General features: G+C 46.5%; 1 protein-coding gene across 7 annotated transcripts in view; it reads left to right on the forward strand.

The window, feature by feature from the left end:
- The first annotated feature begins 182 nt into the window (after positions 1-182).
- The window catches only part of DCAF7 (DDB1 and CUL4 associated factor 7), a 33888-nt gene continuing 6954 nt past the window's right edge, over positions 183-27116 (forward strand). Inside the window, exons 1-10 of one of the 7 annotated variants that reach the window (XR_010937488.1) lie at positions 183-559; positions 9524-9580; positions 14210-14368; positions 15068-15179; positions 15792-15910; positions 18575-18784; positions 19690-19807; positions 22008-22245; positions 24436-24513; positions 25638-26941. Coding sequence is in view for 2 of the 7 variants with exons in the window: in XM_067715745.1 (XP_067571846.1) it covers positions 422-559; positions 9524-9580; positions 14210-14368; positions 15068-15179; positions 15792-15910; positions 18575-18784; positions 19690-19807; positions 22008-22180 (1086 nt within the window). In the remaining 5 variants the exon portion in view is untranslated. Of the gene's footprint in view, positions 560-9523; positions 9581-14209; positions 14369-15067; positions 15180-15791; positions 15911-18574; positions 18785-19689; positions 19808-22007; positions 22460-24435; positions 26942-27116 lie in introns of those variants that run through there. The other 6 variants (XR_010937490.1, XR_010937489.1, XR_010937487.1 and 3 more) reach the window with 6 other exon arrangements.

The raw sequence follows: 27116 nt of genomic DNA on the forward strand, positions 1-27116 counted from the left end.
CCGCGGAGTTGGGCGGGGCAAGTAATTGGAATGACAAAACACACCAATAGCAAGGAGGTTTCAGAAGCCCCGGGTACAATAGCCAATGAGGAGAAGGCATCGTTCGAAAGGACGTGTCAGGCAGCCAACGGTCGGCGCCGCTGCGAGGGTCGCGTAGCTTCCGTCCCGGGTGGGCGGGGCGGTGTCTCAAACGGAAGGTGGCTGTCGTCCGAGCCGAAGCAGGTTTGAAACTGAGAGTTGGGCTCGGCCCTCGTTGTCTCTCGCTGCGGGTCCTCTTCCGGGCTAGGCCGTCCTTGCCCGCCCCCGCCCCGCCTCCCTTCGGACCCCTGGGTTCCAGGCCAGGCTCCCTTCCCGATTGGCGCCCCCGCCCTCAGCAGCCCGCTGCCGTCCCGGTCCGCACTGCGGCCCCGCCGCCGCCACCATGTCCCTGCACGGCAAACGGAAGGAGATCTACAAGTATGAAGCGCCCTGGACTGTCTACGCCATGAACTGGAGCGTGCGGCCCGACAAGCGCTTTCGCCTGGCGCTGGGCAGCTTCGTGGAGGAGTACAACAACAAGGTGGGCCGGGCAGGGGCTCGGAACCCGGCTGGCGGGGAGCGGGCCCCGGGGGCGCCCTTTCCGGGCCGGAGCCCAGACCCCAGGACCCTCCCGCGGACTTGCCCTAGCGCCACCGAGCGGTTCCTCTGTGTCTGGCCCTGTGCAGACAGTTTCGCTCTCATTATCGCATTTAATCCTTGCAGCATTCCTGGGTAGTCAGGAGTGTAGTTACTCTCATTTTACTGATGGGAAAACTGAGGCACCGTGTTGTGACTTGCCCGAGTCACACAGCTATTTCGTGACGGAAACAGGTCTCAAACCCAGGTTTACACCCCAAAGCTATGCCATTTATCACTCCTATCCCCTCCGCTCCTGCCGCATTGCTTCAGTTAGGGGGCGGAAGAAGGATGAGGGAATGGTGGCTGTGAAGAAAATGCTGGCGCCTCGGTGGTCACTCCTGGCCACGCTAGATCGCTATTAGGACTGTTTACTACGCAGGCTTCCCAGCCCCCTACATCCACCCCCAGGTACTCTTCCTGGATTCCCCCAGCCCTTTGCCGGGATTTCCATTGCTATTGCTGCCTCATATTCATCCTCTTCAAAGAGACCCTCTTTTTGGAAATCTTGGCCAATGGCTGTAATCCCGCCATTGTTTTCCGAACAGAGAAGGATGATACTTGCCGTATTTTTTTCTTGGCATCTTTCGTGCTAATACAGATATGTAATCTTGAGTAGTAAGTCTTTCTGGACATCCACAATTTGAGAATCCTTCATAGAAGCACGGGTAGTAGGAGGAAGCTTTAAGCTGGCAGTGAAGCATAAATTTATTTTTGAAAGTTGTTGAATAAGTTAGTGGGAAGAGTTTTCTTTCCTTTATTCCTTAATCTCTTCCATTTATTGTATTAGAGTAAACGTGATTGATAGTGATCAGAGCAACGGAGAGCCGTGCCTAGCGGTGTTGAAAGCCTGTACACCTGCTTAACACCATGAACACCGTGACTTAAGAAGAATAAAGTGTTGGATGGTGACAGGCATGGGGCAGGGAAGAAAGACAGGTGCTCTTGGGTTGGGTCCTGTCTGGTCCACTGACCAGCTGTGGGGCACTGCACAGGTCAGTTTTATTATTTCTGACCCACAATTTGTTGTAGGAAAGTTCTTTTTACACATAAAGGTCCTGTAAAAAACATTTGAACATTGTAATTTTGTTGACAGTTTTTCAGGAGCACATCTGTTTCTCTAGAGTTAGGTCTTAACTATTTTGGAATCCCCTTTGAGAAAGTGATGAAAACGATGGACTTTCATTACCCAGACATCACACATACACAATTTACAAACAAATCTTGGGGAGTATGCACTGATCTTGGAGTCCACCCATTGCCCACAGAAAGCAGAGAGTCCTGACAAGACATAGCTTTATTTTCTTCTCTCTGGTGCCTCTTTCTTCTTTATGGCCCATAGTGGACGGCAGAGCTGGGAATGGAATTCAAGGCCCTGATGTGTAAACTGAACTAGTAAAATTGAGAACATTAGAACTGTTGTTTAAGGATACATGTTTAAAAGGGGAAGAAAAGTAAAATATATCTTTCAAAGGGCTTGAATCTTTTCACACAGATAGATTTTTTTTCCTTGCAAGTTCTTCCAGGGTCGATTTGGGTAAGCAGTAGTCCCATTTCTAAGAGAGGAGAAACTGAGCCACAGTTAGGCTGCTGGGGGAATCAGTGGAGTAATTGGTGTCAAACCTCCGTTGCAGGGACTCTACCCCAAAGTTTGTCCTTTCATTTAGTAACCATGTGGAGCCCCTTCTTTGTGCCACAGGCACACAGGCCGCGTGGTCTGATGATCCCAGGAGTAATAGGTTAAGCGGTTACCTCTGTCTCAGTTCACTTGCATGATGTAGGCAGTGCAGTGTCTTGCCTACTGTTTTTGTGCCCTCACCTATCTAGGTCAGAGTTCTTAACTTGTGTGTGTGTGCGTGCGTGTGTGTGTGTGTGTGTGTGTGTGTGTCTGTCTGTCTGTCATGGACACCTTTGGCAGTTTGAAGCCAGTAGATCTCTGTTCATAATTCTGTTTTCAAATGCATAAAATACATAGGATTACAAAGGAAACCAATCATATTGAGCTATAGTTATTTTTTGTTTGTTTGTTTGTTTTTCGTTTTTTTTGTTTTTTGCGGTACGCGGGCCTCTCACTGTTGTGGCCTCTCCCGTTGCGGAGCAACAGGCTCCGGACGCGCAGGCTCAGCGGCCATGGCTCACGAGCGCAGCCGCTCCGCGGCATGCGGAATCCTCCCGGACCGGGGCACGAACCCGCATCCCCAGATTATAGGAAGCCCTGAGGTATAGTTATTAAAAACATTTTTTAAAAAGTGATAATCTGGGGGCTTCCCTGGTGGCGCAGTGGTTGCGAGTCCGCCTGCCGATGCAGGGGACACGCTGAGCCTGCGCGTCCGGAGCCTGTTGCTCTGCAATGGGAGAGGCCACAACAGTGAGAGGCCCGCGTACTGCAAAAAACAAAAAACAAAAAAAAGTGATAATCTGTACTTTTAATTAAGTTAACTCATTAAATTACATCATCCATTATAATCATTAATCTTGAAGTAGGGATGAGGGTAAACAACATTTCAAGATGTTCACTTTGATGTGATATGAAAAAATCAGTGATTTTTATTGGTAACAAATCACAGATCTTGATGCCATGGTGAGTAGCTGCCTCCATTTGTAATGGAAGGAGATGATAAATTTTAGCTAGAGGTTTGTGAAAATGTAAATGTGATTTTCCGCCTCAAGTTCATGGACCTCAAGGTAAGAAACCCTGCTGTAGAGGATCTGTGCTTAGGGGCTGGCGGGCAATAAATCTCACTTTAACACAGTGATTATCAGGCTCAGTTTCGGAGAAACCTGGACATGGAGGTGCCAGACTTCATATTTTAGAGGAATTTTAAAATTATTGGTTGAAATTCTCAGACCTTTGGTTCCTGTTTGCTGTCAATAGTAATTGCCAGTAGAGGACAAAATAAATTGACACAGCAAATTAACATTGATGAAAAAGCCTAGAAACGGTCATCTTTTTTTACTGTGAGACATTAAGAAAACGTGATTATAATTTAAGAAAAATTTTGTATTCATGTCATCACATTTTCCTGTAGTAAAATTATTTGTAGTTCGGTAGAATTAAATCTCTTAGCATTTCAAGAACAACTTGACTTCCAGGTGTTCCATCATCCGAATAAATTTGGGAATTGTTGTGGAGTAAACTAGGTTCTATCAACTACACCTGGAATAAAGAGTCCTACTATTGGTAATTGTGTTTGATGTTGTTTTTTTGTGGTCTCTGCTTGGGGATAGAGCAACACTGGTGTTGGAGAATGGTTTTCTAAATTTTAGCTTGTGTATAAGAATCCTTTGAGGGACTTATACATTCTCAGGCTTCACTAGTTAACAGACACCCAGGTCATTCAGACACAGGTGGTCCAGGTGGTGCTCTAAGACCATTACCCTGGAGTTACCTTGGCATCTCCTGACCAGAGACAGGAATCCTTCTTTTTGCATCTGCATGTGCCTAAATATTGATTCCATCCCATGAAAAAAGCTCAATTACCAAATAGCCTCTTTGAGGTAGTCTGGGTTGAGATCTCAGCCCTGCCACTTACCAGTTTTGTATGGCCTTAAGCAAATGAAACTCTGTGCCTCAGTTTCCTCATCTGTAAAATGAGAGTAATAAGATTAAATGAGTTAATATATGTAATGGAGTTAGGAACTCTGCCTGGCACATAGTAAGCAATTTAGAAATGTTAGCTATTATTACTTAAACATCATCACTACTCTATCTGTAATCGAAATATAATCAAGGAGCATTATATGGGTGTTAGGTAAATTTGACTTTTGTATTTTCCAGAGAAAAATCAGGACCTTAGGTCAGAAAGGTACCTCAAAAGGTCATTATGTTCATTCCTTTGCCTTTTAAAGACCCAGGGGAAAAAATTCTCTTGGTTTCTTTCAACCAAACCCATTTTGTGGTGTAGAAGCTTCTTGTTGTCGGACTCCAAGTAGTGTAATATGCTAGTTTAAGCCCATTTTCTCTTGTTCTACCTGGATTAGACACAGTAACTCTGATATAAGAACTCTGGGGCTTCCCTGGTGGCACAGTGGTTGAGAATCTGCCTGCTAATGCAGGGGACACGGGTTCGAGCCCTGGTCTGGGAAGATCCCACATGCCGAGGAGCAACTAGGCCCGTGAGCCACAACTACTGAGCCTGCGGGTCTGGAGCCTGTGCTCCGAAACAAGAGAGGCCACAATAGTGAGAGACCCGTGCATCGCGATGAAGAGTGACCCCCGCTTGCCACAACTAGAGAAAGCCCTCACACAGAAACGAAGACCCAGTACAGCCCAAAATAAATTAAAAAAAAAAAAAAAAAGAACTCTGGTATTTCTCCTGAGTTTTGACAATATCTGTCATCTTTAGACGAGTGGTATTTCCCTTGTTTTATGGGGAAAGATGGGTAGCAGTTCCTGGGCTTCTATTCCACTTAGGTGCATGTTTCAGGGTTGGTTTTGAATAGAATTGACAGCGTGATTGGGATTTATTTTGCCCTAATATTTAACTAGCTGACCATATGTGCGTTAAGATTTGGCATCTAGAAAACATTTTTTGAGGTTCTGAGGAGAGAAATCATAGGTATACCTGATGCTTTTTGAAGAATACTGGTAGTGAATCTGAGTAAGACTACCTTGTACTTGAAATGCACATGGGATGAATGCTTGCTTTGTCAGCCTGTGTTGATTCCTATGAGATCTTTAATGTAGAATTACTTTATCTATTTGGCACGTAATGGTTTTTTTTTTGTTTTTTTTTCCTGCGGTACGCGGGCCTCTCCCTGCTGTGGCCTCTCCTGCCACGGAGCACAGCTCCGGACGCGCAAGCCCAGCGGCCATGGCCCACGGTCCCAGCCGCCCCGCGGCACACAGGATCCTCCCGGACCGGGGCATGAACCCGTGTCCCCTGCATCAGCAGGCGGACCCCCAACCACTGCGTATTTGGCACATAATGGTTTTGACCCTGGCATATAAGTTTTCATTTCTCAGTATTTCTGGCAGCCTTTCAGGATTCTCATTCATTTGTTCATTAATTCAACAAATATTTATGTGTTTTAGGCACAGCGATGATACTTGGTAACCTTCTGTATCCTTTCTTAGCAGATTTGAGATTGGTAGCAGTAAAGAGAAAGTGTTTTAATACACATAAGTATTTTTGATAGATATTTAAAATTTTGCAGTGCTCCATCAGTCCTTGCCAAGAGTGTCAGCAGGGGAATTTAAAGTATAAAACTCTTCTGGTTTTAACTTCCTCCTTTCTTTTTTCTAGACAGTGAGGGGACTAATTCCTCCATGAGACCACTGAATAAAATTCTGCTATATTGTTTTTTGCCCTAACCTGGTTCACACAGACTTACTGGAGATGCTGTGATTTGAACAAGGAGTGAATCTGTGTTCTGTAGGTAGTCTGGCCTGCCTGGGGCTGTGATGCCAGAGCTGATTGATTAGCCTCAGAGCCAGGAGCTGAAGGGGTGCTGTGCCAGAGTTCATCTCAGAGTTTGACAAGGCAGGACCTCTCTGCAGATGTTGATCAACAATAATCAGTCAGGAACAGGCTTGAAAGGAGGACAAATGGAAAAGACCAAGAAAAGCTGGTTTATTCTGTCAGAATTTTGCCTTAGCTGATTTTGGTTATATTAACAATTGTGGGGAAATGTTCTACTGTCAAGAGTGGTATTACTGGTTTAGATAACTTGGGTTTTTTTTTTGCGGTACGCGGGCCTCTCACTGTTGTGGCCTCTCCCGTTGCGGAGCAGAGGCTCTGGATGTGCAGGCTCAGTGGCCATGGCTCACGGGCCTAGCTGTTATGCGGCAGGTGGGATCTTCCCGGACCGGGGCACGAACGCGTGTCCTCTGCATCGGCAGGCGGACTCGCAACCACTGCACCACCAGGGAAGCCCCGGGTTTTTTTATTATTATTATTAATTACATATATGTGCACACATATTCATATGCATTCACCTTCATGTTCTGGTACTAGCACTGCATGTAGTTAAAGCGGGATACACAGTCTCCTCCCTCGAGGAGCATAGTAACAAGATAAACACAGCAGCTTTTAAATTTTAAAAAATACAAGGTATGAGTAATGTGAATAGTAATTTATGTTGTTGTTCATGAAAGTAATTGAAAGTGAAGGTGTGGTCATGCCTCCAAGGAATAAATATTTTATGTTTTATATCTGCTCCTTAGGAGATATCTGACATAGTAATATCCACAGTTTAAAAATAAGTAAAAATGATCTTATTTCACAGTCTTTTCTTTCTAGGGGGCATTTGTTTCACATGTTGGGGTAAAGCATTGTGAAACAATAGTTGCAGAAAGGCAGTGGAGGTGGGAGATAGAAGAAGTTTAACAGGAGGACAGGGAAGACTATGGAGGAAAGAAAAGGCAGAGGGGTAACCTAAATGTTGACAAGATGATTAAAGACATACTTTTTCCTTACGCTCCCACAATAAGTGAGGAAGGATGGCAGTATAATGAAAATCAAATGGGTATAGGAAGATGCTGAGAAAGGATGTCTGTGGCTGCAGATTCAAACTCAGAAGAGCACAGTTCTCCAGGATAGGATTTTGATGGGCAAAACCAACAATCCTTTGTTTGGGACAGTGAGAAGAGGGTGCACAGAAGGCAGCAGGAGCTTCTCTAGACCGCACTTGACACCTTGGATGAGAGGGAAGCTAAGCTGTATAAGGAGACATGGAGACATGCCATCGTCTCTAGAAGCACTAGATGAGGCAGGTTGGAAGAGATTGAATTGTGAGCAGCTTGACAGCTCTTCATCTCTGTTGGTTGGGAAGATGCAAAAGCCTCATGTATTTATGCTAACTTGGAACATGGCCCTGACCTCTCTCCCATAGGAACTTCCTTCAGATCATCTAGAAAGAACTTGCCTCATTCAGGAACCAGCATAGTAGCAATAGAGAGATACTATAAGAAAGGAGGGGAAAAAAATGGGAAACAAATGGAAGGTAAAGTATCTACACTAGAAAATTGTTTTCACCTTAGTTGAAAATTAATGGCCACCATGAATTCAAATAACTTAAGAAAATAAAGAACTCCAGGTGGAGATACAGGAGATCAGGTAAAATAGGCATGGTGACAAGAGAAAATGGGACCACCAGCAGGTGCAGCCCAGGAAAAAAGTGGAAGAGAAAACAAAAATTATCACAGACCTAAAAGCCACATTAGAAAGAGAATTAAAATGAATACAAACTGCTGAAAACAGTGAAAGATAGGGAAGACAGATGGAGAAAATGAAGTGGAAATGAACAATTAGAAAGTCTGTAATAGATGCAGAAAATAAAGAATGTCTAACTTAGGTATAATTGGTGTCTCTGAAGAAGACCAAAGAAATGAAACACAAAAACTCAAATATGTCGTTAAAGAAGACTTTATAGAATAAAGGTTTGAAGTAATGAGTTCAAACTATATCTCAAGAGAAATGGACACAAAACAATTGGCACTGAAAACTTTCCTAGGAAAGTGTCTACATTTTCCTAGGGTGAAGAAAGAATCTTTGGACATTCAGGCAAAATGATCACATCCTCTTGAAGAGGGGAAGGAAAAGTCAGGCTAGCCACAGTTGATGATAGAAGGCATGGAGCAGTGTCTGCAAATCTGCAGCTATTACAGATTGTGCTACTGTGAATACCTGCAAATATACTTGAGTATATAAGATTTATATGGGGAATAGAATGCACTTTTTAAAAAGATAATTTATAAAAATTGGCCATGTATTAAGAAAAAAATTTTTCTTAAGGGAAACCAGCTGATTGGTAAAAATAATACATATCAGAACTTATGGGAAGATGAGGAAGCTGAGGCCCAGATGTGCTAAGTAACTCCCCAAAGTGACATAGAAGGTAAATGCGAGGCTAGAACTGGAATACTATTTGTCTCCAGAGTCTTAAAAATAAATGTATACTGATGTCCAAAAAAAAAAAGGGAAAAGATGTTTTGAAAACAGAGAGGGGAACACTTGCCTACCAGATCAGAGTAAACATACTGGAATTGGTATAGTTACAGCCAATACCACATATAGTTGGTGCAATCACACACAACGTTCCAAAGCAGAACTAAGTATATATAGAAATGTAGTTATTGATAAGATAGAACTTTAACTCACTGGGGAAAAAAATAAATTGTACGGCAGAAAAATTTAGAGCCCCCTAATTCACGTCATATATGAAAATCAATTCCAGATCAAGTAAGGAACAGTCCCCCAAACATAGTAAAAGAAAATTGACTATGAAATTTGTACTGGGGCAGTGGAGGGTGCGCAGAGAAGGTGATCTTTAAGCCAATCATTAAATCCAGAGTCAACTAAGGAAAAGATTGACAGGCTATAGTGCAGTTGACCCTTGAACAGTACGGGTTTAAACTGCACAGGTCCACTTATAAGTGGATATTTTTCAATTAAGTACTACACAGGGTCCATGGTTGGTTGAATCCAAAGATGCAGAGGACTCAGATACTAAATTATACGTGCATTAACCCCCCACCTTGTGCAAGGGTCAACTGTACATACAAATAAAACATTTCTATGTGAAAAGATATCCTGTGGACAAAGTCAAAAGACAGATGATAGGACAACGAAAAATATTTTCAAAACATGACAGCCAGTAGGAGCTAATTTACTTAGTGTGATAGAAAAATGAACAGAGTATAAATAGCCAGTTTGTAGAAGAGAAAATGCAAGTGATCAATAAACAGGAAAAGATACTCAACCTCAGGTAGTTAAGGGGAATGAGAATTGACCCTGTGATGTTACTTTTCCCTTTCAAATTTATAAAAATTAAGTTACTGCTTCTAGTGTTGCTGATAGTATGGGGAAGTGATAACCTTTGTGATCCTGGGCAAGATACTTAACATCTCTTTTACTCCATCTCTTAGGAAAGTGGGAAGAATAAGAGTACCTACCTCATGGAGATGTTGAGAGGATTAAATGAGGTATTGCATGTAAAGCAGTAAGTGTAATGCTTATACTTGGTCCATTATAAGCACTCATTTTAAAAATTATTATTCAGAAGTAAAAATAATAAATATGCTCACCTTCAGTAGTAAAATGCCATTTTTCGTCTCTCAGATTAACAAAAATGTTAAAAGATTATTTTCAGTGTTTTCAAAGGTATGGGGAAATTGGCACCCTCATATACTGTTAATGAAAGTGTAAATGGAAGCAGCCTTTTCAAAGGCTGCTGGACAGAATCTGTGACTTTTTTTTTAGCTTAAAACAACACACATTTATTATCTCATAGTTCCTGTGGTATTAACATCTAAAATGTGATGCAGCAGTTACACTTTTAGCAATCTGACCAATAAAAGCCTTTACACATATATGTACAGAGCATTGTTTATAATAGCAAAACAATGGGCTATAACCACAGTAACTATGAATAGTTAAATTATGGTGTGCTTACCACAGTCTGCTGTGGAAGAATGAGGTAGAGCTATTTGTACGGACGTGAGATCTTCCAAGATGTTGTTAAGAGCAAGTTACAGAATACATTTTATGGTCCAAACTTATCTGGGGTTTTTTTTGGTGTTTTGTTTGGAAAAACATTTGGAAAGTAGTTCATATCAAACTGGTTTGAGAGTCACTAAGTAGAATTGAGGGTGAAGTTAATGGGAGACTTTACCACTTCATTCTGTATTATATGAATATTCAAGAGAACTTACATTCTCTTTCATTAAATTTTTAACATCTGCATATATGAACAACAGTTGAATAACAGTGAAAGCAAAGTGTTATTCCTTTCAGTACTTGGTTGGCAATTTGGAGCAGAAGAGCTAAAGCGAGTTAGGCCAAGGATGAAACACGAGTCTGTGCAAACACATGAAGTCTTTGGGAAGATCAGGAAAGATCCCAGCCATTTCCTGGCTTCTTCCCTAGGTTAGGTACTGTTGTGCAGAGGTTGTCAAACCTTGCTGAATCAGATCACCAGGGAGGGTCTTAAGAATATAGACTCCTGGGCCCCACTTGACACTTGTTGAATCAGAATCTTGGGCTAACGGTGGGGAGCCCAGGAATGTGTAAAGCACTCTAGGTAAATCTGGTTGCCAGATTTGAAAACCATTGCTGTTGGCAGTACAAGCAGGAGTAAGACACAGGCCCTGTTTTTTTTTAATTTTTAATTTTTTTAATTTTTTAAATTTTTATTTTTTTAACATCTTTATTGGGGTATAATTGCTTTACAATGGTGTGTAGGTTTAATTTTTTATTTTTTTAATGTTTATTTATTTATTTGGCTGTGTCGGGTACCGGTTGTGGCACACGGGCTCTTCATCACGGGCTTCTCTAGTTGTGGTATGTAGGCTCCAGAACGTGCAGGCTCAGTGGTCACGGCACACGGGCTCAGTTGCCCCGCGGCATGTGGGATCTTAGATTCCTGACCAGGGATCGAACCTGCGTCCCCCGCATTGGAAGGCGGACCCTTAACCACTGGACCACCAGGGAAGTCCCTACAGGCCCTGTTTTTAAGGCATTTACTAAGAGAAATAGCATAAGACAGTCATGCAGGTGCTTTCATGAGGCAGTGTGGGATTAGTCACCAAATGGATGGAATAGATAAGTACTGAGAGACCACTGTGCTGGGAAGACTGCAGATGGTTTATGAAGGAGGTGAGGTGTAAGAATATTAAAAGCTCATACACTGAGGAAGGCATCATACTGAACAGTTTACAAACAAAAGGTGTTACATACAACTCTGTGAGGTGTAGGTACTGTGAATATCCTCACTTTACAGATTGGAAACAGGTTTAGCAAAGTTAAGTAACATGTCCAAGGTCCTACAACTAGCAAGTGGTAAGTAAGGAGGCCTGGAAGGCTGATGCCACCGTTCTTTATTAATACTGGGCAGGATTTGGATCAACGGAAGGAGGTATGAGGATTTTATAAGTGAGGGCAGTGTAAGGAGAGGGATGGGAAGCACTGACTAGATAAATGAAAGTGGAAGATAAGGTAGGCTAGCGAAAGCTTTGAATGCCTGCTTAAGTGGATCCTAAGTGGCACGTGCTCATGGGAGCTGATATTTTGAGGTTTGCAGAGAAGCCTCCAATGGCTGGAAAGCAACTTTTAGCAGTAGCAGCATTTTCCCCTTCTAGTTTAGCCTTACCTGCATGGCTAGAAAGAGGGATTTTGTGCTTGCTGCCACATCCCCAGCACTTAGGGCTTGGCACCTAATAACCACTAGGTAAATATTTGAATAAATAGATGAATGCAATATCTGGCTCAGAATCTATATGAGAGGCTTACGCTTTATTCTGCCCAGTGAGCCACAAAATTTACCTTCTCATCTATTTTCTCCTCCTTCCCCCACCAAGCCTGATGCCAATTTTCCCTGTTCCATCTAGAATCTTCCTTTACATTTTGTTTTCTGCAAAGGTCAGAATGTCAACTTTTTAATTCCATAAGAACTGTTCATTCTGTCAAAATCCTTCTTGTGGCCATCTCGGGTTATCCCTTGCCATTCTCACTACCGGTCACCACAGGCCCTTAACCTTTCCCACCTGTTCCCCTGTGGGTCTCCAGGCTGAGCTCCCCGCCTCCAGCCTCTTCCTGGATCCAGTCAGTCCCGCCCAGCATTACCAGGCCCCATGCTCATACCTCCACGGTCTCACAGTCCTACCGCTGCCTCTCAGACGCCTTCACGAGGGAAAACCCACCTCTGTTTTCAGTTTGCTGTCAGGGCTCTCGAGCCTGCCCTAGGCATGTTTCATCAGCCTCCTCTGCGGGGCTCTCTCCGTTGGTTCCTCTTGCTGCCCGCCAAGTGGGCCATCTAGTTAGTAACTCTGCCCCACTTGCTGGGGATGCCTTCCGTTTCTATGCCTCCTCAGAACCTTTCCATACACTTTTTTTTTTTTTTTTTTTTGCGGTACGCGGGCCTCTCACTGCCGTGGCCTCTCCCGTTGCCGAGCACAGGGTCCGGACGCGCAGGCTCAGCGGCCATGGCTCACGGGCCCAGCCGCTCCGCGGCATGTGGGATCTTCCTGGACCAGGGCACGAACCCGCATCCCCTGCATCGGCAGGTGGACTCTCAACCACTGCGCCACCAGGGAAGCCCACCGTACACCTTTTAAAATTTTATTTATTTATTTTTTGCGCGGGCCTCTCACTGTTGTGGCCTCTCCTGTTGCGGAGCACAGGCTCCGGACGCGCAGGCTCCGGACGCGCAGGCTCAGCGGACATGGCTCACGGCCCCAGCCGCTCTGCACCATGTGGGATCTTCCCGGACCGGGGCAGGAACCCGTGTCCCCTGCATTGACAGGCGAACTGTCAACCACTGCGCCACCAGGGAAGCCCCCACATAATGCAATATTATTCAGTGATACTGTACACCTAAAGTGAGTGAATTTTATTGTATGCAATTGTACCTAAATAAAATTGTTTAAACAAAAAAAAGATAGGAAGATATTGGTATCTGAGACTGGAGTCAGCAAGACAGGAGTGGAAGGAATTCTTTCTGCTATATGGTTAGTGCCTATCCTCTCGTTTATCCTCCCTACCATTCCATCTTCCAGCTGGTGGAAGTTCATAAGCAAATGTATAGCAGGTGGCATTTCCTACTGAGCCAGATTGAGTTGGACAGCAAAGGATGGAAGTCAATATTGGTCCAAAACTGACTCAAAGAAAAGGTGGCCAGACCAGCTGGGACTTTCTCATCAACAGTACCCGCTTTTTTGCCAGTTACAGTGGTTTGGGCTCCCGAATGCTTGTTTGGCACACCCTTCTGTGTCAGCATATTACCAGCCAGTGGGGGCGAGGTTGGGGGGCTAGAGGAGGAGGCGGTTTGTGGATGATTGCCTTTTTTATTAAAATAAATTTTATTTATTTTTATTTTTGGCTGTGTTGGGTCTTCGTTGATGCGCATGGCCTTTCTCTGGTTGAGGGGAGCGGGCTTCTCATTTCGGTGGCTTCTCGTTGCGGAGCGTGGGCTCTAGGCGCGTGGGCTTCAGTAGTTGTGGCTCACAGGCTCTAGAGTGCAGGCTCAGTAGTTGTGGTTCACAGACTTAGTAGTTCCGGCTCACAGACTTAGTAGTTCCGCAGCATGTGGGATCTTCCTGGACCAGGGCTCGAACCCGTGTCCTCTGCATTGGCAGGTGGATTCCCAACCACTGCACCACCAAGGAAGCCCCTACGATTGCCTTTTTAGGTGAGACGTTCCTTTGTTGGCTGTCACTAAATGTCCACAGCACTTCTAGTCGTGGGGTCACTAAAACCACACCTGCACGTTGTCAAGTGCCTCGGCTTGTGGGGGAAGGTAACCAGCTGGGCAGTTAACACAGCTCTAGGGTGTTGGATCAAGAGGGCAGGAGTTGGAGTCAGAAAACCTGTATTCAGATTTTGTCTCTGCCTCTGACTAGCTCTGCAGTCTTCAGTGTAACTCAACCCCTCCAAGGCTGGGTTTCCTCGTCTGAGCAGCAGGCCCGTTGGACTAGATGCCCTCTCTCTCTTAGTTCTTGCCTCTGCAGTGAAGAGTAGTACAGCGTCAGGACGGCTGTCACTGACAGGGGTCTGGTGTATTTGGTGCAGCTCCCGAGAAGCAGATGTTTACGTGGCTGGATTCTGCTGTGTTACAGGTCCAGCTTGTTGGTTTAGACGAAGAGAGTTCGGAGTTTATTTGCCGGAACACCTTCGACCATCCGTACCCCACCACAAAGCTCATGTGGATCCCTGACACAAAAGGCGTCTATCCAGACCTGCTGGCGACGAGTGGCGACTATCTCCGCGTGTGGAGGGTAAGCAGGTGCTTGATGGGCCTCCGCAGAGTCAGCTGCTCGCAGCAGCGTGGACGCACGGAGAACAGGCCGGGGCTGGAGGCCAGATCACTGCAGCCGGGAGAACAGGTGGGAGCGGATCTGGACTGAGCTTGTTTGGCTCAGCAGATTTCCTAGTGAGTCCAGCCAAGATTCCTTCAAGTCCTGCTGCCGACTGCAGTCGGCCTGGAAGCTCAAGGCTCAGTGACCGTGATGTAAGCACGAAGGCCTTCTGCAGGGGTGGGGACACCGGCGGCCTCTTATTCTATTTACAGCCAGGATATTTTTGAGTAAATTAAACAAAATCCAGGCCGCTGCTTCTAGTGCAGCATGGGAGTGGATCCTGGAGCCTCCCCTCCCCTCTGCCGAGCCGTCACCATGGCCTCTCCTGTAGCTGGAGGTGTGGCGTCCAGCCAGGCAGGGTACAGATGCCCCGGTTTGGGCAGAGTGAGAAGACTTCTTGTCTAGAAGAATTTGGGGGTGAAAATTTGGGAAACAAAGCTGGGCAGAGGAGAAAGCTTGGAAAGAAGTAGCATTCAAGTAGTTCCTCTGGTTTTTATTACTCTATGATAAAAATGTCCCCCACGTCTTAAATTTACTAAAATATGGACTAAAAGAGGCTTTAAAGATTTTTTGTGAAGATAAGACTGGCTGAGTTTTTAAAGATTATTGTTCCTTCAGGTTGGTGAAACAGAGACCAGGCTGGAATGTTTGCTAAACAATAACAAGAACTCGGATTTCTGTGCTCCTCTGACCTCCTTTGACTGGAATGAGGTGGATCCTTATCTTTTAGGTAAGGGAGTGAGGGAGGGTGTATTCCAGTGTGAAGAAGCAAAGATACATTTTCTCAGATATAACACTGGGCCAGTTTTTAACCAGGGCCCTGAGGTCTGTGCAACATCCTAAAATGGGGCCGAGTGGGGAAGAGGCTAAATATGGAATGTGGTTATTAATTCCTCCCGTGGAGTTGAGCTTCCCACGTGTGCATGTCTTGTCTCTCCAGGCAGAGTCCAAGGCCCTGGGGTGAGGATGGAGTACGTGACTCTTTTTTTTTTTTCTTTTTGCGGTACGTGGGCCTCTCACCACTGTGGCCTCTCCCGTTGCGGAGCACAGGCTCCGGACACACAGGTCCAGCGGCCGTGGTTCACGGGCCCAGCCGCTCCGCGGCATATGGGATCTTCCTGGACCGGGGCACGAACTCACGTCCCTTGCATCGGCAGGCGGACTCTCAACCACTGCACCACCAGGGAAGCCCACGTGACTCTTTTGGGGTCTCCATCCCTGTACTCAAGAAGTGTTTGTAGTGCGTTGTCTCTTGGGCTGAATAGATGAATAGGGACAAGGAGAGAAGCTGGCGTGGGAACTTCACCCCCGTCAGCTGCTGACTTGCACTGGTTGTTTCCAGGTACCTCCAGCATTGACACGACGTGTACCATATGGGGGCTGGAGACCGGGCAGGTGTTGGGGCGAGTGAATCTTGTGTCCGGCCATGTGAAGACCCAGCTGATTGCCCATGACAAAGAGGTACTGATGCTGGTGCGCAGCTGCTTTCTATGCCTTCAGCGTGAAGGCAGGCTGTTCTCTCCCTGTTTTGCAAATGACATGGAAAATCATAATGCTGACGTCGTCTTGTTTAAATTGAAAATAGTAATGTGTCAGAACAGTGGAAAACAGCACTGTTGTAAATGAGTGTATTTTTTTTTTGGCTGGTGTAAACATTCTGTAGTCTGTTGTTTTTCTTCTTGTGCCAGAGATTATTGGGTTTTAATAATGAGATCTCTTATAGACAAACTTGGACTGAATGTGATTAAAAAATAATCTTAGAGTAACACTTATCTTGAAATATATTTACTTTTTTGGGAGCAGGGAGGCAAGAAGAGGGAATATTTCCTGGCAGACAAAACTAAATCATTAATTTTTCTCTAAACTTGTTTTATGAAATTCTAGTATGTTCACTTAATGCTTATACTTTAAGACTATTTGGAATTGAATATGGTTTATTTTGATGGTGATGTTTCTCCTGTGTTTATTGGAAGAGCCAAAGGAAGCTATCTGTAATTGTGTTAACAAAGCGTTCTTCTGAGTGATTTTGTAAAGTGGTCATAAATCTTTAACTGCCAGAGCCGCTGCATGCTGGTCCTCTACCAGAAAAATTATAGGACGTTTCCTGTGGGTAGTGTTTTCTTTTCTATCGTACCCTGCACAGTGAAGATTATTAGTATCTGTACCAATAAAAAGGATGCCTTGACATGAGGTGAGAAACTTGAGGTTGTCCACAGAATGGAAAGCTGGTGACTAGATTATCATTCTTAGTGAGAGGTTGTTCTTTGGCTTTCTGTGCTCCCAACGGTAAGATCTGTTACAAATCTGCTGGACTTGGCTGCCATAAGCCAAGGGGCGAGGGAAGAGTTTGTCCTGCCGAGAAGATCGGTATAAGGAGGTTCTGGGAGCCCTCTGGGCATCAAGTGGAGCAGGTTGCCGCATTTTGGTTCTGTGACAGCTTAGCCTGCTGTCCTCTGTCAGGGTCCAACCCAGAAACCTAGAGCTACTTTAAATATTTAAACTGAGGGGATTTAATGAGGAGATTGCTTACACAGATGATGGTAAAGCTGAGAAGCCACACCGGAGCTGCAGTGAGGTAGTGCAGTGTAGACAATGGGAGCAGCGATCTCAACAGCCAACGGGCCCTGGGCCAGCACCCCGGCCTCGAAGAAATGAATCGAAGGGTGGTTGTTCTGAGAGGAACATGACGCCTCCTGGCACCTTAGATTTTTCTCAGCCCACCTCTCTCTGTTGAAGTAAAGACTTGCCAGGAGGTTCTCGTTGCTGCTGGCGGATTGGTGCAGAGGAGGGTAGCATATATCTGGGAGTTATTTCCCTCCCTTGGCTTATGATGAAATACACTGGTGGAGCACAGAAGAAGAAGCAGTCAGAGCTGAGCTTTACACACTCGGCCATATTGCCTGTGAGAACCTTACTGCTTAGTGGTGCTGCCATGGTGTCCCTGTCCCTGCGAGTTACTGGGAGCCAACCCTGGGTGCACATATGGATAAACACAGCCCAGCCCTAAGGTAGCTGGTCGGTGTTGGACAGAGCCTTGATCTGTCAGGCCTCCTTGTGATGACCAGCCCAGTGCCCCATTGAACCACTCCTAATTCCTACTACAGAAAGAGAAGTGTAATTTCTTCATAGTCAGCCAGAGGAAAAGGAAGTTACGAGGTTGAATAGAAACAGATGCTTGTTTGCCAGTGTCCCTTAGCAGGTAGAACCTCCAGAAGGCTGGAGTCACGGTCCTGAGTGAGGGATTCCACGCATGTCTCCCCAGAAGTCAGCTGTCTTTGCCCTTGGCCCCAGAAGATAGGTTTTGTTTGGCATTTTGTTTTCCTTTTTCAGATTCTCTCTCTCCGCTTGTCTGGCTCTCTGTTGCTCTCTGCCTCTGTTTTCTCATAGACATTAGCAGAGTGCAATGTTTGTAGCAAGTAATAAGTGCAGAAAACAATGATTCAAAACCTAAATTGATTCACTTATGAGTACAAACCAACTAGGAGAAGAGATAGCGTGTCCTAGGACAAGAGAGCGGTATTAAGCCTCTCCGTAAGTATAGGAACACCTGAGCCTCCCGAGATTCAAAACTCTGTTACTTCTTTCTCGCAAATGAATCTCAGGTCCAGGTTTCTCAGCAGAACCGTGGCTGCTTCCACCCAGCAAATCGATGATCTTGGCCTTAATGTGCTCATGGATTTGCCTCTGATCACACACAAATGAAACCACGAAGGCCCAGGAAATAAATGTCTCCATCTTGTAACAGGGTGGCAGGAGACAGCCACTGGCTCTCGCTTCACTGAGCCTGTCCAAGCCTACAGAATACTTGCTCCGAGCTACTTGTGCTCTGCTGGTCAGCAGGGTATGTGCTGTTTGTTTTATCACGGGAGGTGGCGGAAGAATCCTTGGAAAGCAGGAAGTGAGAAGAAGCCAGCCAGTTTCCAGAGCAGAATGACCTTCACTCTTTGGAAAGTCACTGATGTTAGCACTCTCAGGTCCCAGTCCTCACAGGCGCTGTTTGGCTTTGTTTACCTCCTTCTGGGTCATGAACAAGGGTTTGGATGAACTAGGGATAGCAGATTTCCCTGTTACAGGAAAGGGTGGTAACAGAGCTGAATCCGACTGACGCTTCTTATTCACCAACAGGTCTATGATATTGCATTTAGCCGGGCCGGAGGCGGCAGGGACATGTTTGCCTCTGTGGGTGCTGATGGCTCGGTGCGGATGTTTGACCTCCGTCATCTAGAGCACAGCACCATCATTTACGAAGACCCACAGCATCACCCACTGCTTCGCCTCTGCTGGAACAAGCAGGACCCCAACTACCTGGCCACCATGGCCATGGACGGAATGGAGGTGAGAGCCCCGCTTGAGGCTAACATAGGCCCTGCCACTCAGCTCCGGCTCTGCGTACTTACTGTATCTAGAAGAATGGTTTGCAACTGGTCGCCATTGTCTCCTCAGAGGATTTTTGGAAATATCTGGAGACCTTCGGGGTGGGAGGGGGAGGGGCAGTGCTACTGGTGTCTAGTGGGTGGAGGCCAGGGATGCTGCTGCACGTCCTGTGGTGCACAGGACCACTCCTCACAGCCCGGAATTATCCGACCCGAAATGTCAGGAGTGCTGAAACTGAGAAAACCTGATCTAGAACAAGGGCTGTGAGTTAAGAACTTTTACTACTTGGAGAGTTGGAGTCGGAGCCAAGAAAAGCAATATCTAAAGAGTAAACCAAATCTCCTGTGCTTATGGTGCCGAGTAAAGAAACAGGCAGTTTTCCCCTCTGTAGTCTGGACAGATTCTGCCAGCCTTAGTGAACAGATGTGGAAGTGGCAACTCTGTAGCCTGTTATTTGATAAAAGCAGTAGACCGTGGGTGGAGATGATGCAGTGATGAATTTTATTTTGATGAAACCAGTACCTTGGGCTGCTTACCTTTCAACTTTTGCTGCAGGGGTTGGGGAGAGGGCTTCCATGCTGCCCAGCTGAGCATGCACAGAGTCCTTAGCACATGCACCTAATAGGACTTGGTGGATTATTCAAATTCATGTTACTTGCTCTGCCTTCTCCCCTGCAGCCTAAAGGCCCTGAGCTGCTTATGACACAGACTAGAAACTAGCTGTGCCGAGACCCTCTGTCTCTAAGAGTCTTTAAATCTACAAATGAACAAGTTAAACAATTTTTTTTTTCTCTCTCTTGTGTAGTGTCTTGTTTTTTTCTGTCACACCCTGAAGTTTCTGGGCCTCTTCCTTGTTATTTCTGCAGGTAGTGATTCTGGATGTTCGAGTTCCCTGCACGCCTGTCGCCAGGTTAAACAACCACCGAGCATGTGTCAATGGCATTGCTTGGGCCCCACATTCATCCTGCCACATCTGTACTGCAGGTAATTACTGGCAGGGGGCGATGGGGAGGGAGCGGTAAGGAGATCTTCCTCTTGTCTCCTTAGAATTGTAATCCTTAGTGTATTCCAAGGATAGTTTGAGAGGTTTACACAGAGTAACTCCATTGAGAGCCTCCCTATGCTTGTGAAATTGAAGCAGTCCGGATTTCCAGATGATTTTGTACCCTCAGTGATGTCAGAGCATCTGTATACTACTTACATCGTGTACCCGTTATAGGCTTGTACCAACTACTGTGCGCCTCTGAAATCTAGGTCGGCACAGAGGACTCATCCAGGAGCATGAAGGAGGGCGCAGTCTCTCTTGGATGTAACTGGCTCTTTGGGCCTGTCGCCTGGGAGATACCAAAAGCACATGCCCCCTGCCCTGAGTTCTGGGTGCATGGAAGGGCCTGCACAGCCTGCCCGGGTCCGTGGTGTGTGACGTGTAGTTCCCATCTCTCCATTTGCCAGACCCAAAAGAGTACCCCTTAAAAATACGCTGGCCGTCAGTGTGCTTGTATTCTAGAAACAATGCCTGCTATTAAAAATTCAACAATACAGAGATGTAAAAAAAAGGAAGGTGAACGTCATCTTCTCTGCTTCCTTTCCCATTTCTACTTCAGCCCCACTTTGTTTAGGTGGCACCACTCACGACGGTCGGTATGTCTCCTTCCAGACCCTTTTAGGTGGATCCATGTGTACACATCCCTCCCATATGAATACCTGTCCCTTTGTTTTACAGACAGGATTCCACTCTAGCCCCATAATGCTGTGCTCCTTATCTTTTTCAGAGCCTTGGGTTTCCTCCTAACATACTTTTCCCCTCCTCACAAATCAGTAGCATCCTCATTTCCTTGTTCATTATGGAGCCAGAGGAGCGATGTAGTTTGGTGGGTTTCTGCCATTTTAGCATGAGTTCGAAAGGCATGAAGCTCTTCCTGTTTGGGGCCCTCTGCTCATGCCTGTCTGTCTCCTTGTGGAGCAGTTGAGGCCCAACGCCGTCCTGCGTGCCTCATGTTGTGGCCTGACTTCTTCACTCTTGCCCGCTTTTTCCCAGGAGTGTGGCTAGGGAAGGGCAGGAGGAGCAAAAAGAAAGAAAGGAGAACAGTATCAGCCCACCCAGCAGAAGCCCACCTTCGGCTCCCAGTGGCCGCCTTTGCAGACCTGCTGCTGCCCTGGGTGCCGCACCCACCCTGTGTCCTTCCAGTGGCAGGAGCTGGTGCTGAAGAGCGTGCTCAGTTGAGGTTGAGGAAAAGGCACTTACTGCTTTAGAGGTGCCGAGTGTTTAAAACGACTTCCCAGATCTCTTGATGCAGATAGTCCTGGGAAGGGTGTCTCTCACCCATGCCCAGGTTGTGCGGCCTCTGAGGGTTTAGTTTATTCAGGAGAGAGACAGGCTTTCACGTCGGGATGGGTGATGGGACTAGGGGACACTGTGGTGTGGAAGGTCATTGCCCTTTTTTTCCTCTCTTAAATTAAGAACTTATTATTTTGATCGTAAAAGTAACATGACCACCACATTACACATCACTTAGGAACTAGAGAAAAGTAAACATAACTCATTACCTTGCGGTCCTAATGGTACCACTGGTCTCATTTTGATATATTTCTTTCCAGGCACTTTTCATGTGCTTATCTGTCTTTTTAAGGTGCTTTCCTTCTTTCTGGTATTTCCCAGGGCCCTTTTCTTGGGCACATGTCCCCACAACACTGTATCTCATTATCTGTATAACACCTCATTGATGTATAAATGTCCATAAGATGGAGGGAAAAGAATCCCATTAAATAATTGAATCGTCAGAGAGGGATCTTTAATCACTCAAGTACTTTAAGTGGCTGAAAATGACATGTTTGGGGATCGTTTTTATCCCATCCCTTCTTCCTTTCCTGATGCCTGCCCCAGATGAGATGAGGTGCCCATCCAAGTCCCTTCCGCCATCCCAGCTCTGCTGTGGTGAATGGGTCAGAGGCAGCGGCCTTGCTTTGCGTCCGGGCTCTGCCACTCACTGCTGCATAGCTCTGTGGTTCGGGGCATGTGCCTTAACATTTCCTCATTTATAAAATGGGGGCTTGCAGTAAAACCTCCCTCACTGGGGTTTTGGTGAATGAATGCTTTGTAAACTGCGATCCCCGCTCAGGTGCAGGGGTCATGGTCCTCACTGCCTGAGTTGTGACCTTGCTCGCTTGCTCTCTGTGTCCATAGCGGATGACCATCAGGCCCTCATCTGGGACATCCAGCAAATGCCTCGGGCCATCGAGGACCCTATCCTGGCCTACACAGCCGAGGGAGAGATCAACAACGTGCAGTGGGCGTCGACTCAGCCCGACTGGATTGCCATCTGCTACAACAACTGCCTGGAGATACTCAGAGTGTAGTGTCGGTGGCGCCGTGCCCACGAGGCAGGGGCTTGTGTGTTTCCCGCCTCTGTCCCACCCCCAAAGTAAGAAGAAACATGTTTCCGGTGGCCAGTACGTCTTTCGTTGCTTTGCACCCACTGTTCCCAGAAGCTGCTCTAGGAGTTCCCGGCCAGTCGCCCCACTGCTCTCTGGGCCGGACTCAGTGCCGTGTGGCGCCTCCTCAGCCCAAGGCTGAGTTTTAAGATTTTCTCTCTTTTCCTCATGTCCTTTGGTTCCTCAATTAAAAATTTCTGTATATTTGTTTGTCAGCCGTTGTGTTAATGAGCACTGTGGGCACCGGCTCTGTTTGTATTCATCTGTCCCAGACGTCTCTGTCTGCTGCTGCCCGAGGCAGCAATCTGTGTCCGTGTCCATGTGAGCACTTAGGTGGGAACAAACGCCAGTTCAAAGTTGTCTTTCCTCCTGTTATCAATGTCTTTAACAAACTTCAACTTTGTATATTTTTTATCTATCAGGCTAATTTTTTTACGAAAAGAATTTTACTCCCTGGTCTCTTCCTTTGTCTCATAGCCCTCCCTGTTAGCACCTTCCTCTCTTCCCTCCCTGCCTGGGTCTGGCCCCAGGTCCTTGACCCCATGAGCAGTTTGCCTTCTTGAATCACTGCCTGAGCGGAACATACCTGACCTGGAGTCCCAAACCGCCTCGGTGCTCTGAAGTCAGCCAGCTCTCACACCTTTGCTCAGCCTGGCTCTTCTCAAGGGCATTCTGAGCTCCGAAACAGACATGGGACTCCTTCTGTTAACTCCCGGAAGTACCCCTGTCCAGCCCCCCAGGACCTCTTGGGCACGTGTTAGCTCTGAGCTAGCCAGGCTGATTGGGGCGCCTGACTGAGGGGAACAGTGGCAGGAAAGCTGAGCTTAGAGCATGTTTCCAGTACCTAGTTTGAGAGTCTGTTTTTCCCTCCAGATATAAGCCCCCGGCCCGTCTCTTTCATGTCTTGAATGATAGGCAAGAATGAAGTATAAGGTGAACTTCAGTATCTCTGTTTGTTCAGTTTACTGTGAGTGGCAGTATATTGGCCACTCTTTGGATAGAGTGCTCTGAGGTGAGAGAGCCCTGCTTGACAGGTGCACAGTCTGAGCATCTAGCCTGAGCAGGATCTCCTTTAGAGTGTGGGAGACTGTCAGCTCTTGCAAAGGGTGGACCAATAGGCTGTGGTGATCCCAGGCCATCAGTTATATAGAGAGCAAGAAAAGCTTCAGAGACCCAGGGTCAGCCAGTTCAGAACTCCACGAACCCCTGTCAGCCACCCTGACCCCAGCTTAGGTTCTGAGCAGTACTGGATTGTAGGCTGTGGGTGTCTGTGTCCGTTATATGAGCGAGTTCCGTGGAGGGGGCCTGTGTGTGATTCCGGTGGTAGGTGAATCCTTGGGCAGGCAGAGTTGGGGACGTGCTCAGAGTCGGCGCGGGGTGGCGGGGGGAGTTTGCCACGCTCTGCCAAGTGCCGGAAGGTTTCTGAGACCCTCTGAGTTGAGCGTCCGAGAGTAGGAGAGAAGCAGACCTTGAGGCCAATGGTTTTGTCCAGTTCTCATCTGCTTTTGAGAAACAAAGCAGTTAGCTTTGTCCTTCTGCACACTTAAACTCTCTTGGTTGAGTCCTACTTTTCAGAAGCAGATGTATTTGTATCCCCAAAGTCATAGCTCTTTGCTTTAATACACGGGGGCTTGGCCCAAAGAAAAAGGTTCTTCTTTTTAGTCAGGTTATTTCCCCTTCTCCCTTTATACATTGTTCTGATTTTGAGGCTCTTTGGCTGGCCGTCTGCTTGAGGTCATCTCTCCTGCACTTACCACCAGATTTGCACTGCATCATTTGGAGATGTAAAGCGAACAGTTCTTGGTCAGAACACTCCTCTGCTTGTTATTGTGTTTGATGGTTCCAGGGTCCTTCCCTCAAGGGTAGCAAGTATAAATTGTGTGTCACTTGCTCTAGGAGGCTGTCAGTTCCTTCCTGTGGAAAAGGGTCTGAAATGAAGGTCTAGTGGTAGAGGGGGCTGGTCCTGCTGGGGCAGGGCTTAACTACACTGAGCTCTCGGTTAAGATTCCTTTCCTGATCTCCACTTTTGTGGTCTGAGTGCTGAGAAGATTTATCCACTCTAACTTGAAAATAATCTGGAGAAAAAAAATTTGTTAATAAGAATAGGGATATATTTGGATAAAGTTGCTATTTACTGTGGAAAACAACAACTTTGAATGTTTTTTTTCCTTGCCCTGCAGACTCCCAGCCCTGTCACCCTCCTTAGGCCCTGCAGTGTGGTCTGGTCCTCTTCCTTTCAACATCCCACTTGGGCCCAGGTGAGACTCCCCAGTCCCCCCAAGCAGACACAGACACACAGTAGCTGGCATGCTGGGATTTTGAAGTCCCGGCTCCCTCACTCTCCCTTTATGCCATGGGCCAGATGGCCTCATGGCTGAGGAGGGGATTTCTGTAGTCTCAGGATTTAGAAAGCCTCTTAGTCAGCCACGCCACAGGAAGCAGAGATCTGTTGTAGTTTCAAAAGCAAGTGTTTGTTTAATGTGTTTAGGTTCTCAGATTGCCAGCCAGCGAGAATAGGTTGGGAGGCTCTGTCTCTGCACTCCTTGAACATGAGAAGAGCCACTGCCGGGACTGCACTGGAAAGGCTGCGGCAGCACCTCTGGGCTCTGGCTCTCTGGGCTGTGGCCCTTTGACATGCTTCTGGCCCCCAGAGCCGCAGCCGCCTTTGTTTTCCTTGTCTGCTCTGAGGGGAGGGGGCTGCTGAATAGATGAGGCCTCAGGTTCCCCATCAGAGAGCTGGTGAGTGGATCCAGGTCCTTCAAGAGTTCGAGTTGTTTACACCCAGGAGAGTCAGAAGCCTCTCTTTCCAGGGAGGAGCCAGGCTGAAAGATGAGGACTTGAAGAGGGAAGAAACTTGATAGCCAGGTGAGAATTTCTTATCAGAACCAGGATCGGCTCTCAGAGAACTGGTTAAGAAACAGAAAACATTAAGACTCCGATGAGTTTTTGATGGCAGGTGTGTCTGAAATTTTAGGAGGTGATTTAGGGTGTGGGGGAAAAGCAGTGGTAGCAAAGGAGAAAATATTAGAGGGCAGTAAAGGTCTGAGCTGGGGAAGCATTCAGACCGTCATGTGGCTGTGGAGTGAGACTGTGCTCTCGGCCTGTGTCAGCCTTCCTGGACTGTTCATCAGGTGCCTGTGATGTGGGGTAACTGGGGACAGGGGGACAGGGGGACCCCTTCCTGCTGCAGTTCAGCCCTAGTGTCGTTTGGTGGTAGAAACTTGCAGGAGTGGGAGTCCCTCGATCATTCCAGACAATGGCTCTTCTTGGTTGTAGGTTTGTAGAGAGAAGAAGCAGAGGTTGTAAACAGTCATGCTGACTTCCCCCCCTCCCTTTTGTCTTTTCTCTTCCTCTTTACCTTCCCACTGCCTCTCCACTGTAGAACTTCCTCCCTGCTGCAACCTGGGCCTTGAATTCCTAGGCTGTAAGGTATGTAGGAGCTGCAGGGTCTGCCAACCACGGGAGGCCAGCCTAGTAACTTCCCTCCACTGTCCCCAGCTCCTTTGACTGCCTGACTTGGGAGAAGGGAGACCAGTAAAGTAGAAGCCCCAAAGCAGCCTCTTCCCTTTCCTGTCTGTGCTCCAGGATGAGGAGGGAGGGTCAGCTTGGCACTGAAGTTGTGTTTTCCCTGGGAGGAAAGCTGAGCTGAGCAGTCACTGTGAACCCTGGGCCAGGCTCTCCAAGAACTGCCATCCCTGCACTGGCTGGGCCAGCTACTCAGTGTTGCAGAGCCTCGTCCTCTTTTCCCACCGTTGTCATTGCTGCTAGTGGTCAGAGTTAAATGTGTGACCACATGGGATGGGCCAGCTCCTCTCAGGCTACTTCCTAGATGTGATTTTTTAAGTGTAGAAACATGCAGGTGCCTTTCCAAGAGGCTTGGACTGGTGTATCAAGCCAGAAACAGATAAGCTAATCAAAGTATAAACTCAAGAGGAAGGAGGATACTGGCAGTCTGTGTAAGAGCTGGAAAACTTACAAGTACTGGCCTTTGGGAAAACCCAGTGAATAAGAACTTGTGATACCTGCTATTTGAAAGAATGTTCTCACCTTGGGTTGATTGTGGTAATACAGTGTGTTATGAAACTCGTGGAGCTGAAGCTTTGACTTGCTTGAGTCGAATATGGATCATTTGATATGGTTCCTGTGTATTTGATGACCCCTCTTTCAGTGACTTTCCATCCTTCCTCCCCCGAGCGTGAATTTGTAGCATGATTGTACAAATCTCTATGTAGAGAAAATGGAGATTCCTTGTTCTCTGAAGTGTTAAGCGCTAGCCAATCCATTTCTGTCCCCTTTAGCCTAGTGTGTCTGAACTTAATTTCCTGTTATATATTTAAACTTTTCCTCTACATTATAGGTTTTGTGGCATCCCATGGTCAGGTGGAGAGGAAGCTGCCCCTTGCAGAACTGTACTGTAACCATTTTTTTAAAAAAACATTTTCACAGGATTGATTATACACAGGGCTTGTAAAAAATTTTTTAACACTGTGCTGTGAAACCATGATGGTAAATCTCCATTGAAGGCTACTTCAAAGGCACCTGAAAGTGGAGTGTTATCTATGATTTTATTTCTTGCTTTCTGAATATATTAAACCTAATTTTCACCCTTTCATTCTGTTCAGCCTCCTGTATAAGAAGTACCGTATTTTCTGCCCATCATACTTTGTAATAAAACTTGAACATGTATAGATTGACTGAATTTCTTCTTGTGATGAATTCACTTCTTCCCATTCTGCCACTGTGGTCATGTTCCAGACACACTGGCTGGGGGATTAGACCTCCAGCCCAGCCCATCACACTATCTGATGGCCTAATTCATCACCTTTAACAAAATACAGACCACCTACTGTCTGCTGGGGGC

The sequence above is a fragment of the Pseudorca crassidens genome, chromosome 19 (assembly GCF_039906515.1).
Source record: "Pseudorca crassidens isolate mPseCra1 chromosome 19, mPseCra1.hap1, whole genome shotgun sequence".
Lineage (NCBI taxonomy): Eukaryota > Metazoa > Chordata > Mammalia > Artiodactyla > Delphinidae > Pseudorca > Pseudorca crassidens.